The sequence below is a fragment of the Trachypithecus francoisi genome, unplaced genomic scaffold (genome assembly GCF_009764315.1).
Source record: "Trachypithecus francoisi isolate TF-2019V2 unplaced genomic scaffold, Tfra_2.0 Lachesis_group12, whole genome shotgun sequence".
Taxonomy (NCBI): Eukaryota; Metazoa; Chordata; class Mammalia; order Primates; family Cercopithecidae; genus Trachypithecus; species Trachypithecus francoisi.
The window spans coordinates 29,347,776-29,363,099 of record NW_022681457.1 but is presented as its reverse complement, the minus strand read 5'-3'; the positions used below and the strand labels follow the sequence as shown (position 1 = coordinate 29,363,099).

The window sequence follows — 15,324 nt, the reverse complement described above, 5'->3', positions numbered from 1 at the left end:
ACATTCACATACTTATTTTATCTGATGCTCTTTAACAGTTCTTTGAGATAGAAAAGTATTGTTACCCCATTTTTCCAGTGAGAAAGCTGAGGCTTAAATAGATTATCAGTCCTCTCCCAAGGCCTTAGATCTGGGAAGTGGCAGGACGGGAGTGAGCCCAGATGCCCCCGGCAAATCCCTGAATGTGTCCCTGGAACTAAAATATCCAAGGCATAGTGTAAAGGCAGTGCCACATTTCAAATAGAGGGCCTGGCAGGTGCACCAGCAAGTGCTTGAAGGGGCAGCTGCTGCTCAGATCCAGCACAGTTTTATAGGATTTTCTGATTTTTCAGAAATCTTCCTTTTAAAGTGAAATATCTCCATTTTTCAAATGTTGACATTCAATTTAAAGTTAGAACACATACACACAATTGAGTTAACACTGTGTGGGGCCCAACCAAACACATCTGCAGCCTGGATTTAGCCTGCAGGCTTTGATATAAATAAGAAGTGCTCATGAAAATAGAGGAACTATTCTTAAGAGCCTAACTCAGCCTTCTCACTAAGGCCACATTAGAAAGTTGTTGCTACCTGGTCACATTACCTTGAAATTCTGCTGTTGCTTCCTGAATCTTTCTCAGTTCCCACCAAGCACATGTTTTTCATCTTGTTAGTGAGCCTAGGGGCCGGCATTTAGTAAACATTTGTATGTGCAAGGGAAGGTGCTTCTGTTTCTTCCCTGACAACGCTATGAGGTCTGCATTGTAGTCCCTCTTTTATAGAAGAAGAGGCAAATGAAGAACTAGAGAAAGACATTGAAAGTTGAAGGCAAGACCAGAGAGTAAGTGGAAGCCAGTGACTTTTTTTTTTTCTTTTCTTTTCTTTTAGCCTGCTTTTTATTACAGCCACAGGGGTGTGTTTGCTCATGAAAGTTGGCTTCACTCCAGTGATTCAATTACTGGCCAGGCCACAATGACTTGTGATTCAGACGCTGGGCCTTCCTGGTGCCTTCCTCCCAGAGTGTGCTCTCTGACACTCTTTCCATTCCCACCCTGCTCTCCCTGCTTCAGGCCCCTCTTGACAAAGATGAAAATACCCTATTTCCCTAATGGACCATCATGTTCCTAGGAATTTCTAGGAACCTGAGAATTCAGATGAACCACAGCATTAAAACCAATGCGAAGTATTTGAATAGCTAGATACTACATGTGTTTATTCAAATCTGTTACCCATATGCAAAAATTAAAGCAAGGCTGCAGAAGCGATAGCCAGAGTGTTACCAGACTGACAGTCTGCACAGGCATGCACAGACCTTGGCCCTTCTGGGTGGGATAGAATACTTGGTGGCTCAGGATCTGCAGATGTTAACTTCAGTCCTTGTCTAGGAGCGAGAATGTTCTTGTTTAGCTTGCATACATGAGAAGGGAGGTGTTACACAAACATAAGGCAATCAGCAAGCCCCCTACTTTAGGCCACCACGTGTCAGTCACCCCTGATTAAGAAACACATGGTGGGCCAGGTGTGGTGACTCACGCCTGTAATCCCAACACTTTGGGAGGCCAAGGCGGGCAGATCACCAGAGGTCAGGAGTTTGAGACCAGCCTGGTCAACATGGTAAAACCCCATCTCTACTAAAAATACAAAAATTAGCTGGGTGTGGTGGCAGGTGCCTGACTCCATCTCAAAAAAGGAGGAAAAAAAAAAAAAAAACCACATGGTGGAGCATTCAGTGATGCCCTGAGTGTGTATGAATCAAACTAATTGGAATTAATCCTTTCCTTGGTACAGTGGGAAGGGTGGCTTCTGGAGTGAAAAGGCTTACCAACTAGGTGAACTTTTTTTTTTAATGGGGATCTCACTCTGTTGCCCAGGCTGGGGTGCAGTGGTATGATCACAGCTCACTGCAGCCTCAACCTCCTGGGCTCAAGAGATTCTATTCTCCCACTTCTGCCTCCTGAGTAGCTGGGACTACAGATATGTGCCACCACTCCTGACAAATATTTGTGTTATTATTTGTAGACACAAGTTTTTACTATGTTGCCCAGGCTGGTCTCAAACTCCTGGACTCAAGCATTCTCCCACCTCGGCCTCCCAAAGTGCTGGGATTACAGGCGTCATCCATCACGCCCAGCCTGGGTTAACTTTTGAAGCAAGATTTTCTAACTTTGATTGCCTCATCTAATAAGATACCTTTCAGGATTATAGTGAGGCTTCATGGAATAATGCATATGCAAGCAATGTGTGTGCTCATAGGTTCCATACAAATATCAGGTATTGTTTGCCTTGGAAGCTATTCTCGGTGTAAGAATAAAGCAACCTTTTTCTCTACTTAGTAGAGGAAACAGCCAGACATCCTCACCATTGAGGGAAGACCAAAGAAAACCCTCCAAAGGCACAGAGATATTTGGAGATATTTGTTTCCCCAGCCTTTCTGTCTTGTTCTGCACAACCCAACTGTTGAGGAGCTGCAGAGCAGCTACAAGTCAGAAGAAAGTCCTTAGCTAGACCTCCAGCTCCTGTAAACACCTCTGCCTCTCAGGGGTCACACAGTGGCCCTCTTTGTGCAGCCATGTGGCAACTCAGCGAACCAGAGGCTCCTTAACTTGAAATGGTCTAATTTTGATCTGCTTTCTCCATAGGAAGAATGTTATGATCAGAAATTATCTTCCTTTCCACTGGCCCAGTGTACAGCTTTTTCTAAGAATGACCATGAAGGAGTTCAGGAAATGCCACCCAAAACATAACACTTTGGTGTGCTGATTACTTTGAACTGAGGACACTTGGGGAACAGCAGATGTAGGCAGAGGTATTCTCTGAGCTCTCCTTATCAGCCTAAAGACAGATCCTCCAAAAGGAACTCAGTTGTCACGAATCTTCTCCCGGAAATCTTATCAACTGGGAAGGATTAACTCAGATCCCAAGAAGGGAGACTGGAGGTGACACCACACCCAGACAGACTGTCACCTCTTTTTCCGAGGGCTGCTGTGAGACTACTTGTATAAACGGAGAATTTTTGTGTGCTTGACAAAACCACCTTTATTCACCATTTATTTCTTCCCCTTACCTCCTGTAATTCATGTCGCCACCACCCCCCAGAAACCCTGAACCCCCATTCTTTATCTCAGGATCCTATGTGAGCTTTCATCATCTGACCACTTTGAGTCTCATATTTGTGGCGCTCCCATGTGTACATTCATAATTAAATACAGTTTTCCTCCTGTCAATCTGTTTATATGTCAGGTTAATTTGTAGCCCAGCCATAGAACTGATGAAAAGTGGAGGGAAGTCATTTTTCATTCCCCTACAATCACAGTTACCCCCATTTAATCGACTTCCCAAAACAATTGCTATACGATATTCATAGAAAGTTGTTTGTGTTTAATAAATCTATGAAGGTGTAAAAATTACCTGTCTCCTAAACTTTAATTTGTATTATGGGTGAGGCTATCCATGTTTGTACCAGCAGATGGGAAGAGACTTTGAGAAGAGAAATTGTATTCGAGTTAGGAGCCTGAGAGGGGTAGCAAAGCAGGAGGAGGGGCTACTACGCCTGAAGCAGAAGGAGGTCTCTGATGGCTTGTTTAATGTTGCCTCTGTGAGGGCAGGAGCTCTGTGCCTGTCCTAGCCATTTATTCTCAATATACTGTACCTAGTAGCAGTAGCACTCAATTAAAAATGTGTTGTATGGACTTTGCCTGGGACCAGCAGGAATACCCCATTGGAAGGGAGCAGGGAGCCTCTGAGTGACAAGGTTGGAGAAAGCCCTCTGAACAAGCAGGTCTGAACACAGATATCAGAATGCGGGAAAGCTGCTAGAAGCCTGAGCTGGCAAGTGTGAATCATGAATTGCTGGCTGTTTTTAATCTTGACTATAATATAGTCAGGAAGTAAGAAAGACCTTCATGTACTAAATGCTGAGTGTCTCGCCAACTTTAGAGGGACCTACCCGAGCATTTTATAAATATTAATAGAGTCTGACTGTGGACTGCTTGCCAATGGCCATGCCGGGTGAGAGCAATTACTGGTCCAGTCCTGATATGTGTGAACTGTTCTGCAGTTACCGGAAAACTTGCTTAGGCCTTGGAAACTTTATGCCCTGGAGATTGGGAAGAAGAGAATGTTTGACCTTATCCTTATGCAAAGGGAACATTTAGAAAGTCCTTAGGGTGCAACATGGAAACCACAGGTCACTGAGAAAGGGTGTCATGTTCGCATTCTGGAGTCTGGGGGCCTCAGAACCAGCGCCAGCTGGAAGGAGAGCCCAGTTTAACTTGCTGCAGGGAACAAAATATATATGTATGTCCAACTTGCTGTGAGTCAGAGCACTGCACACTGTTCAGGGTGAGGTTGCCCACTTCCTCAGTTGCATTTCAGAGGCTCTGTTAGTAAGTGCTGGCCTGGGAGCACAGAAAGGGGTTAGGCCAGGCCGCTGGGTGTGAGCAGAATCTAAGAGACCCTAGGCCTCTCTTTTGGGTGGGGCAGGGATAACGGAGGAATCTGAGGAAAAGGTAGCTACTCTAGGAGTGTGCTGAAATGAGCTTGTCCAAGCCTTAGCACAAGGCAAGGCCACCCTGCCCTGCCACATGCTTCATCCTCCCAGTTTTCTGTACTGCTAGAGCTTCCTTATTCCTAGGGAAATCCTGTGATGGCTGTCACTAGTCTTTGCATTCGGCTCTGACACTAGTGGCGCAAATTGCCCAGGGACTCTAAAAAGGGCTGGTGCCCATAGCCCCACCCAGACCCGCTCAATCAGAACCCTTGAGGCTCATTGACCAGTTGTTGGGGAGGTGCAGAACAAACAGGTAAACAGGGAATTGCAATTCACTGTGCTGTATGTGACCCCCAAGGATAAAAATACTAGCAGCTGCAGTTTGTGGAATGTCTTGGTCCTATGCAAAATACTTGATGTGCAATGGTAAAGTGAATCCCCCTAAAAATCCTTTGGAATATGAAAGTTGCTTATTAGGCTGAATCAAAATTCTGCATGCAGTTAAAAGCGCAATTTTATTTGTGCATTTGACCCAAAAGTTCCTCTGACCACAGAGGCTACAAGCCCTACCCAAGTCCTGGAACTCGGCCTTTGGGAATATTCTAAGTCTGGTAGAACTCAGTGTGGAGCACCGTGGTGCCCACATGATGGATGCCCTGGAGTCTGGGTTGCTAGTGTTTTTTTGCAGCTTTGTCTGGTCTCGGCCTTTATGGCAGAATTACATTTTTCAGCTGCAGCCTTTCCAAAAGGTTGAGTCAGCCTGAGTTTGCTCTTGGCGCCGTGGAGCCCTAAGACTTTGCTGAGCCCTCACATAGCGCCAGGGAGGCACACCTACTGTCCACCTGCTCCCGTGAGTCATAAAACTGCCACACTGCTGCCAGGCCTGCCAGCCCTGCATTTTCCTCCAGTTGCCACCCTGATGAGAATGAACTTAGCCATATAGGTCAGGGCACCAGGCAGCACTTTTCCCCCAGCCTGCCTTCCTCTTGCAATGTGCTATTGGACAACCAGTTTGTAAAGCAAGGGCCAGGATGTTTCCATTGCTTTATACGAGGTGGCTAAGGAGAGAGGGCAGCAGGGCAGCCTAGAGGCCAACAACCCAGGCTAGAGAGGAGAATCAATCCACGAACATATGATGGAGTAACAGGATTAGCAAGTGCCCAGACCATCATGATGAGACCAGGGAGAGGTCAAAGGAGGGAATAATAAAGTTTCATTAATTATTTCAGACTGTACGCTACTCATGTATCCCATTTGACATTTACTGTGTATCTATCACGGAGAGTCTCCACTGAAAGGTTTCACTCTTTCATGAATAAAGACTTCCTTATGTGCCTAACACTTTCAAAACGATTCCACATCATGACGGTACCTAAAAATAAGCGCCCTTTTTTCAAAGTTCTCTAGAGGAGCTCTCTTCTCCTTTTCTGTTGCCAGGACTTTGATCAGCCTAATAGTTGGGTGCAAGAGCCCAAAAAAAAAGAAATCAAACCTGTGAAAGTTGGTAGCAGTAATATTAAACTGATGTGTAATGTGCCTCCCATAGCAAATGCTCACTTTTGCCACAGGTGCCCTAACTACTACAAGTGTTTGCGTATTTGTTTCCTCTTAGGAAATCCTAGAAAAGTCTAGCTTTATGTTATATGTTGGGGTGCATCGATTAAACTGCTAGTGTGGGTTTCTGCAAACTAAAGATGTATGTAGGTGCTCAAATGGATGACAAACTTAGATACCTAGGTCACCACTCAAATTTCTAAGGGGCATTTTAGTAATTACCTCCAAGGAGCTGCGATAACTGGGAAAATCCATCTATTTCCCTTGAAGTGGAACATATTATTATGAATGTTTAAATGACTTAAAGATGCCTGTTACTTTAAAAAAAAATTCTCCTCAGATTTCAGGTAAAAACAATAATTGAAGATGTCCAGCAAAACAGCAAGTACCAACAATATAGCCCAGGCAAGGAGAACTGTGCAGCAGTTAAGATTAGAAGCCTCCATTGAAAGAATAAAGGTAAGAAGCCCTAACTGGATAACGTGTGCTTTCTACTCAGTTCCCCCTGCTCCTGAGAGGCTGGACCACTTGTCAGAGAAGATAATACCATTTCATTCACTTGCTTCCAGGATTTTTCCAGAACAGGCTGAGAGTCTCAAAATCTTAACTTTCATTTTCCTATCTAGCATGAGCCTCACTTCAAAAGTGTCTGCATTAGCCTCTCTGTTTGTAAAACTCGGAGACAGGATTTCCTGAGGACCTGTCTCCCCTGCATGAACACGGTCAAGTCCGTTGATCCCTGTGTTCTAAAGTGGGACACGGGTTCCAAGTAGACTTCATCAACACCCTAGTCATTCCTCTGGAATTGTAGTGTTCTAGAGTTATCAGTGCAGCTGAGGCAGCTTCGCATAACAAGTCAACAGTCTAGGTTTCCTTTTTAGGGAAATGAAGCTTTTAAATGTGTTTGGCCCTCAGTGACCACTTTCTGTGCCCAGAGTAATAATGCCAGCTTTAGTTGAGATCGCATAGAGAAACTGGAATGCATTTCTTAGATCACCTGACTTCAAAGTCTTTTCCCCTGAATCCCAAGAGAGAACTAGGCAGTGAGTGCCCTGGAATGTTATGACTAGTTCTTCCTTGAAACTGAAGCAGTTGGCTGGGCGCGGTGGCTCATGTCTGTAATGCCAACACTTTGGGAGGCCGAGGTAGGCAGATCACCTGATGTTGGAAATTCAAGACCAGCCTGACCAACGCGGAGAAACCCCTGTCTCTACTAAAACTACAGAATTAGCCAGGCATGGTGGAGCACGCATGCCTATAATCCCAGCTACTCAGAAGACTGAGACAGGAGAATTACTTGAATCTGGGAGGTGGAGGTTGTGGTGAGCCAAGATCGTGCCATTGCACTCCAACCTGGGCAACAAGAACAAAACTTCATCTCAAAAAAAAAAAAAAAAGAAAGAAACTGAAGCAGTCACCTGATCCATTCCTCTGGGCCTGGAGATAGTCACCTGTCTTTCCAGCATGAGGCTATCTGGGCTGTCCTAGACAGGGCTCAGCTGCTCATTGCTCTTTGCTTAGGGCAAAGAGATCCTATTCTGTAGGATCTCCCTCCCAGACTTCTGAAACAGGGCATGATATTTTCCTTGTTTAATTCATGCCGGAGTAAGGTACTGCCTCTGCCCATGCTGGTTTCATCTCTCTTTTTACTTCTGCAAGCCCAATCTCTAACAGTAAATCTTAAAGCTCCACAACTTGGCTCCAGAGTTTTGGCTCCAAGCCCATCATTCAGTTCTTAAAGTCTGTTCTGCATTCCAATCTGGTTTTTTTTTTTTTTTGCTGAGGGGGAGGTAGAAATTAAGATACAACCTTCCCTTGATTCACATATGCTTTTTCTCACCTGACCCCTAACTTTTTATTTGGAGACATTGCAAACCTGCAGAAGAGTTGTAACAACAAACATTTATAAACTCTTTACCAGGATGCACCAGTAGTTAACATTTGACCACATGTACGTGCTTGCACTCTCTCTCTCCCTCCTTCTGTCTGTACACACATACACACAAAACATATATAATGTCTTTAAACCCTCGAAAGTTATTTGCAGTTCAGGATTATCTAATAAGAATACCTAACACACAGTCCATTTTTGAAAAATCCAGGCCACTTATTTTGCAGAATCACCCTCACTTTAGGTGTGATCGTTTGCTGACTGGACTCCAGGTAAATGTTGAACAGGAATGCTAGCTCATTAGCTGGTGGCGTGTCCTCAGCACTCTCCTGAAGGGATACATGGTGCCACTTTGTCTGATCATTGTTAAGATGCCTGGTTAAGAAAGACCTTACCTGCCAAATTGCACCATTTTAAAGGCACCATTTCCTTTTTTTACCTGACAAGTATCTGAGAGTGATGCTTTGAGACTCTGATGATCTTGTTCAAATCAGTCTTCCATTCAATAGCCTAGCATTCAAATACACTCTGAAAGTGTGCACGTAAAATATTTTCTTCCTTGTTTGTTTGATTTATCTCCATGCTAGGTTTCAAAGGCATCAGCGGACCTCATGTCCTACTGTGAGGAACATGCCAGGAGTGACCCTTTGCTGATAGGAATACCAACTTCAGAAAACCCTTTCAAGGATAAAAAAACTTGCATCATCTTATAGTGGAATAGAGAAACAGCTCCTCGCCTCTTCTCAACAAAGCAAATTATGAGCAGCTCCTTGAAGAGATTTACCTTCAGCTTATTTGGTAACCACTGCTAATAACTAAAATGTTCTCACCTTGGAATAACGGACTCTGAAGTCTCTATTTTCCAAGTTGTCCTTTCTCTTAAAATACCCTTTACTGATTTAATACAGAATAACAATCTTATTTTCCACTTGGTAACTATGGCTTTATGTTGGGTTACTGTTTAAGGAAAGTTGATCTGGGCCTTTTTAAAAACATAATTATATACTTTAGATATACAATGGATTCCGATATGTCAGGACCTAAATTACCTAAGCACCTGTCAAATTAAAATGCCAAAATTAATTGAAATCCTAAAGCCTTTATATCATATTCTTTATAAGGCGTGTGCCAGCCTGTATAGTATATAAGGGAGAGGGATGTTTTGTGTATATATATGCCTTTGTGTATACACTTATCAAAGCTATTTTCTTATGAAAACATCCCTCTTTCCATACCATCAGTTTCTCAGTTCCAGAAATTATACCTTTACTTTGAGCTGTGTATAGGTAGAATAAAAAAATTCCTTTCATATCGTTATTGTACAAAAAGTAAAGAGTATCCTAAAGATTGTATTCATTGTAATCAAGTAATGCAGTCATCTCTCCTCTCTTGAAATCTTGCTGGACCTCTTAGGCTACAATAAACTGCACCAAGCTAAACTGACAGTCGTTCAATAATATGAGACATTAATTTACAAGGACCCTTTTGGGCTTCAATGATGCTGAGTTGAAAAGGGGAGGAGACCCTTGGGAGGACTCCATGCAGCTGTGCTCCCAGGGCTCATGTTCTCTACTGGATTAGGGATAGGCACCTCTGAAATCTCCACCCTGATGATTGGAATGAAACGGAGTGAACATGAGCCCAGCTGAGAGAGGAGCAGGAATGTGTGAAAACCAGCTGCTCTCCTTGTCCCAGCTTTGTGATTGAGCCCTCTGTCTTGCTCTCTCTGCCTTCCCTGTATCTTTCCTATCTTAACAGAGCATCTGTTTGCAGAGGTAATACTACCTTCCCCAGCCGCAGGTGTGTGGAACATAGTGAGAAAAAAAAAAATTTAAAAAAAAATGCAAAGTTGTCAGGATGCTTAAGCTCTTTTCAGATATCTGCAGTTTTATCCCTACCTTGTTCACACACCATCCGAGAGGCATATAGGCTACTCAAGAGAGCCTTGGATTCAGTGGTACACTCCTTGGGCCCAAGGGCTTCAGCAACTGGGTATGGAGTTTCTTGATTTTCGTCTGGGCCCAAATACAGCCCTCACACCCTTGGAATTTCCTGGTGTGGGGGTAGCCCCAAAAGGAGGAATCTCCTATGGCCAATAAGGTATCTTGACTTTATCAGAGTAGAAGAGAGGGTCACTTCGCACTCAAATCATACACACGGCCTTTGATATTTTAATTCATCTTTAGTTCGTTAAAAGTAACTGTTTTGTCCTTCCTGGGCGTCGGCTGCATTTTCCCGCGCGCGGGGAAAAGTTGGGGGGGATGAAGAACCCGGAAGTGCGCCATCTTGCCTCTGTTCGTCCAAACAGTAACTACTAAGGAAAGGTTAAAAACTTCCTCTCAAAAAGGAATCAACCCCAAGAAGCAATTATTTACAATGATTTTCCCAAATTTTGTACAATCTGTCCTGGAAAGCAAACCCCTTTTAAAATCTAATGTCTGGGCTTTGAGTATTAGCTCATTTAGGGTGAACAAAATGCATTACTGTTTTTAAACTGCCCACATTTATTCAGTATTTCTCCAAGTTGCTATCTCTTCAGCCTTGTGAATGGCCCTCACTTTTCTGAGGCCATGTGAAAATCACGGCACTGCCCTTAGCCTTGTGTCATCTGCTTTTTCGTTCTGCAATAGGCCCAGTTCCCAAATCAATTATAGGTACCTGTTTAGGAGACAGAAAGATTTTACCTCTCAAAGGGTGAGATTGGAAATTTACACTAAAAAGACAACTTTACATTTAATGCTTCACTTAATGAGACATTCTTTTTTTATAAGTCTATTTTTCTACTCAGTTTCAGAACACTAATCTGATTTTCACTCTGATTTTTAACGTTTCTTTAAATATTTATAATGTAGCTTCTTTCAAAATATTTTCATGAAAAATTACTTTTATTATACCGTTATGTGCACGTTATTGGTAGCAGGCATAGTTTATTATTTAGTACTGAAACATGCTCTTTTACCTAACAGTAAACAAGTATGTTTTGATATATATCTGTTAATATGCTTATAGTGGTAAGAAATGGACTTGAGGTCCCAGGAGATTTCATTTTAGTTGCCCTGGTCAGATACAATAAAGGCTATGAGTATAAATATGTAACTTCCTAACCAGGTGTAGGACATGTTCATGAATATCAAATCTTTTGATGCTGGACCCAAAAGGGGAAAAATTGTAGCTAAATGTTGATTTACTTATAACTAGATGTCTGTGTGAGAAAATATATGTATACGTATATATGATATGCAGAAGTCACTTTTATTTATCAGGCTTTATTCTCCTTACAAAGCCACAGTTTAACTGTCTGCAGCAGTTGGTTTATGTTAATGATAGACAAATGCCCAGTGTTTGTTATTTTTTCCAACTACCACTGTAATGATATACTTTCTCACGTATGTACATGCAACTTCTTGGCTTCATTTCCATGAAGCTGTTTCAATATATTCAGTATACTTTGTCCTTAATGCTGCTTCTGTTAGCAGTGATCTCTTTCTTTTTTTCATTCTTGCATCTTCATTAGTTCATCATAAATCTGTCCACTTGAGGCCTCAGGACCTTGGCAAGATTTCATGACTCTGAAGTATTTTACAGAAACATTTTTTAAATAAGGGAAATATTTTATATATCAGATGGTTCACAAGTGATGGGTCATAGCTAGTTTTTTTCTCCTTCTAAAAAATGTAGGTTTTTAAAATCACTTACCTTATTGAAATGAAAAGTGCCATACTTACCTTTTAAAGGAAAGACCTGATTTGTTTTCTCTATTTAGACTGTTTTTGTACTTTTACTCATCTTTATCAGGAAAAAAACCAAAACTTTATACCAATGATTTAGTAATTTTGAGGCATAGGGTAGCTTACATAGTGGAGGATGTGCCAAATACTCTCTTCAGATGCCACCTTCTTCACCAGTTTATAACTAAAATAGTGTTATCTGACTAATTCCTCTGAATTTTGATGTAAGATCTATACAGGCCCCCGAATGATTCTAGTACATGCCAGCCATTTCTCAGTGAAATAAATACAACACCAGAGGACGTGATGGGTTGTATCGCTTTCTTTTATGGTAGACCTGTTAGTGGGGAAAAAAATATATCACATCAAATAGAATCTTGGATCTGTGTGTTAAAATAGAGCACTTACCTGAAGTCAGTGGCCTGGATCGTAGCCCTGGATCATTTCCCAGTCTGTCCTGTGCTGTGTGACCTTGGACAAGGCGCTTCATCTCTCTGAGCCTCTGTTTCTCCAGGGGCTGCAGGAGATGATGGCTGAGAGCCCTTCCAGTTCCCAGATGCCTTGGTCCAAAGACCCCACCCCTCTGCTGGTCCTGCCAACGTGTTGGTGCTATAAGCTGCTTCAGATATAAAATTGGTTTATCTATGATGTTTGTTCATTTAATAGCTTCTAAAAGGCCTTTTTGTTATACAGTGCTTTTTTTCTAGTTTTATGGACTTGGTTACTGTAATAGTGTCTTGTTTTTAGCCATGTAATTACAAACACATATTCTCTTGATGTCTCAGTAAATTTGCATTTGATATATCATTGATGAGATTTTGTTGTTATATAATATTCTTTGGCTACTCATCTGTCCAGCATCTTATTAACCATAACACTGTGATCATTGTTTGGAAATATGTCCTATGGAAAGAATGAAAGGATTTACTTCACAGCTAGCATGTTCACAGATTTGAAAGAAGTTTCATTAAAAGCACCATTGCTTTCTTTACTGCGTCAGTGCCTCATTGTAGCATCCTACCTGTGTTTTGCTCAATAAATGAATAAAATACCATTTCTCTTCCCCTTTCCCTTCCTTCACTCAGTTAACATTTTCTGAGCACCTCCTGGGAGCAAGCTGCTGAGAGTCAGGCTCCCATGACACCCAAATGAATAAGACACACACCAGCCCATGAGAAGGTCACAGTCTGAGCAAGGAGGGTGGGTATGACAGATATGTAAACTAATCATAGTATCATGTGGCAAGTGCCATAACTCAGGTGATCACAGAGTGCCGTGAGAGCCCAGAGGAAAGAGGGACTAGCTCCACATTGACAAAGACCTCCCTCTGAAAAGGCTTCCAAGGGTGGTGATGTTTGGGCTGAGTGAGAGAGGAACAGTATGCGCTGGAATTGAGGTCCTGGGAGGAGATGAGAGAAGGAGAAAAGAAGACGAAGCCAGTGTGCAGATGGCCCCCGATCCTGCCCTCCCATCCTGCTTGCCTATCCTGAAACCAACAAGGGGGCTAGAGAGGCTGTTAAGGAGTGAGGTAATAACTCTGACCTGTGGAGGGCTGTTTCCCATCCTGAGACCAGCTGTGGCCATGGAAACTGATAACAAATGGAAAGGTCATTAGATTGGTGGTGACTTATATTCACCATGTGTTTGCTGAAAGTGCCCTGCCCCCTCTTCTGCTCCTTCCCCCAGGGCTGGGATTCCCACAGAGATGAGGGGAGGGCAAAATCAAAGAACAAGGGCAGGAGGCAGCCATCAAGCCCCAGGCTATGAACCAGGAATGCTACAGAGATGGCCCCTGCTTCTGAGAGCCAGCACTCCACACTTACAAGAAAGGTAGGGGCAAAAGACAGTCCCTGGGCCCTTTCTAGTAAAAGACTGAAGGATTTAAGATACATTGGTTTTGAAAAATAACTGAGAAGCACTTTTTACCGCTTCTGACCAAATTGCCAAGTTCTTGTAATTCTCAGTGAAGGAGAGTTGGGGATGATGGATGGGATTGGGAAGGGGTGAGTTTTTAAAAGGTGGGAGGAGGGAAAGTAATGAAGCTGGAAGAGGCAGGTGAGATGTATACTTAGTTAACATGGACAAGAAACCCAGGCCTGCGGATAGTGATTGGAACTCAGAGTGGAGATGCATGTCACGGGGCTTTCCACCTCTTCTGGATATGTGCCATGATCAGGTTTTCCCTGGCAGGAGGGTCAGTTACACATAAACACATGGATATCCCCTCTAAACCTTTTTATTTGGGGCTCTATAATGCTTACTTGGTGCTAGGCAACCGTTTTTTGAGTATTTGTCCCTCACTCCATATGCCAGGTTTATAATCTCTCGGCTTAAAACTCTGACCGTGTCTGTGGAGCCTGGTCCCACTGTCAGTTCTAGCTGTCTTTGTACAACCTGGCGTGGCTAGAGCCTTGTGCTTGTTTTCAGAGCATGGCCATACTTGCTGCTGTACCGCTTTACCACTGTGAGTAGCAAATAACCTTTGCCTTCAGATGAGCCCTCTGTTACTCTAATTACTTTCTCCTTATCTGAATCGTTTAAATCCATGAAGGTTGTTTGACTTTAGGCCAACCCTGGGTAAATGTGCAGTTAGTCTAAGGAACCCTCACCTCAATTGCCCATTTTTTTCAAAAATTTTTTCTGCCCTGAAGGAAAATGCAGTCCCAGTAAATGTATTGTCATGTGCAAATAACTTAATATATTGGTCAGTAGATGACCACTGGCACTGTCAAATACAACTCTGGAGAGAGTGATATTTAGTACAAAGAAATGGAAGTTCATAGTAAAGTTTAGGCATCACTGAGAATTAATTTTACATATGAAGCATTCCTATACCCCTTAAATCCTCCTAGACAATCTACTGAATGATGAAAGCAATTAATTGGAATGGTTGACATCCATAATGGGAAGATACCAGGTAAGTCCAAGAAATTTGCAGCTGAGACATCTGTGTGCACAATGATAGTTTTTATTTTTATTTTTATTTATTTATTTATTTATTTTTTTTTTTTTTGAGACAGAGTCTCACTCTGTCTCCCAGGCTGGAATGCAGTGGCGCGATCTCCACTCACTGCAAGCTCCGCCTCCTGGGTTCACGCCATTCTCCTGCCTCAGCCTCCCAAGTAGCTGGGACTACAGGCACCCACCACCGCACCCGGCTAATTTTTGTATTTTTAGTAGAGACGGGGTTTCACCATGTTAGCCAGGATGGTCTCTATCTCCTGACCTCATGATACCCCGTCTCAGCCTCCCAAAGTGCTGGGATTACAGGCGTGAGCCACCGCGCCCGGCCTTATTTTTGTTTTTATTTTTTTTTTGAAACGGAGTCCCGCTCTGTCACCCAAGCTGAGTGCAATAGTGCGATCTTGGCTCACTGCAACCTCCCCCTCCCGGATTCAAACAATTCTCCTGCCTCAGCCTCCCAAGTAGCTGTGATTACAGGCATATATGCCACAACGCCCACCTAATTTTTTTTGTATTTTTAGTAGACACGGGGTTTCACTGTGTTAGCAAGACTGGTCTCAAACCCCTAACCTCAGGAGATCCACCCTCCTCAGCCTCCCAAAGTGCTGGGATTACAGGTGTGAGTCACTGCTCCCTGGCCCCACGTTGCTACTTCTGATCTCTAGAGCCAACCACCTCCAACCCCTCCACACACACACCCTGCTCAGGAATGGGAGGGC

The 15,324-nt window shown here is 43.1% G+C and overlaps 1 protein-coding gene across 3 annotated transcripts in view; it reads left to right on the top strand.

The window, feature by feature from the left end:
* The window catches only part of GNG12 (G protein subunit gamma 12), a 127,897-nt gene extending 118,152 nt beyond the window's left edge, over positions 1 to 9,745 (top strand). For all 3 annotated transcript variants that reach the window (XR_004440620.1, XM_033225254.1, XM_033225255.1), the window contains 2 exons: positions 6,363 to 6,481; positions 8,501 to 9,745. Coding sequence is in view for 2 of the 3 variants with exons in the window: in XM_033225254.1 (XP_033081145.1) it covers positions 6,389 to 6,481; positions 8,501 to 8,626 (219 nt within the window). In the remaining variant the exon portion in view is untranslated. The remainder of the gene's footprint in view (positions 1 to 6,362; positions 6,482 to 8,500) is intronic.
* Positions 9,746 to 15,324: the final 5,579 nt, after the last annotated feature.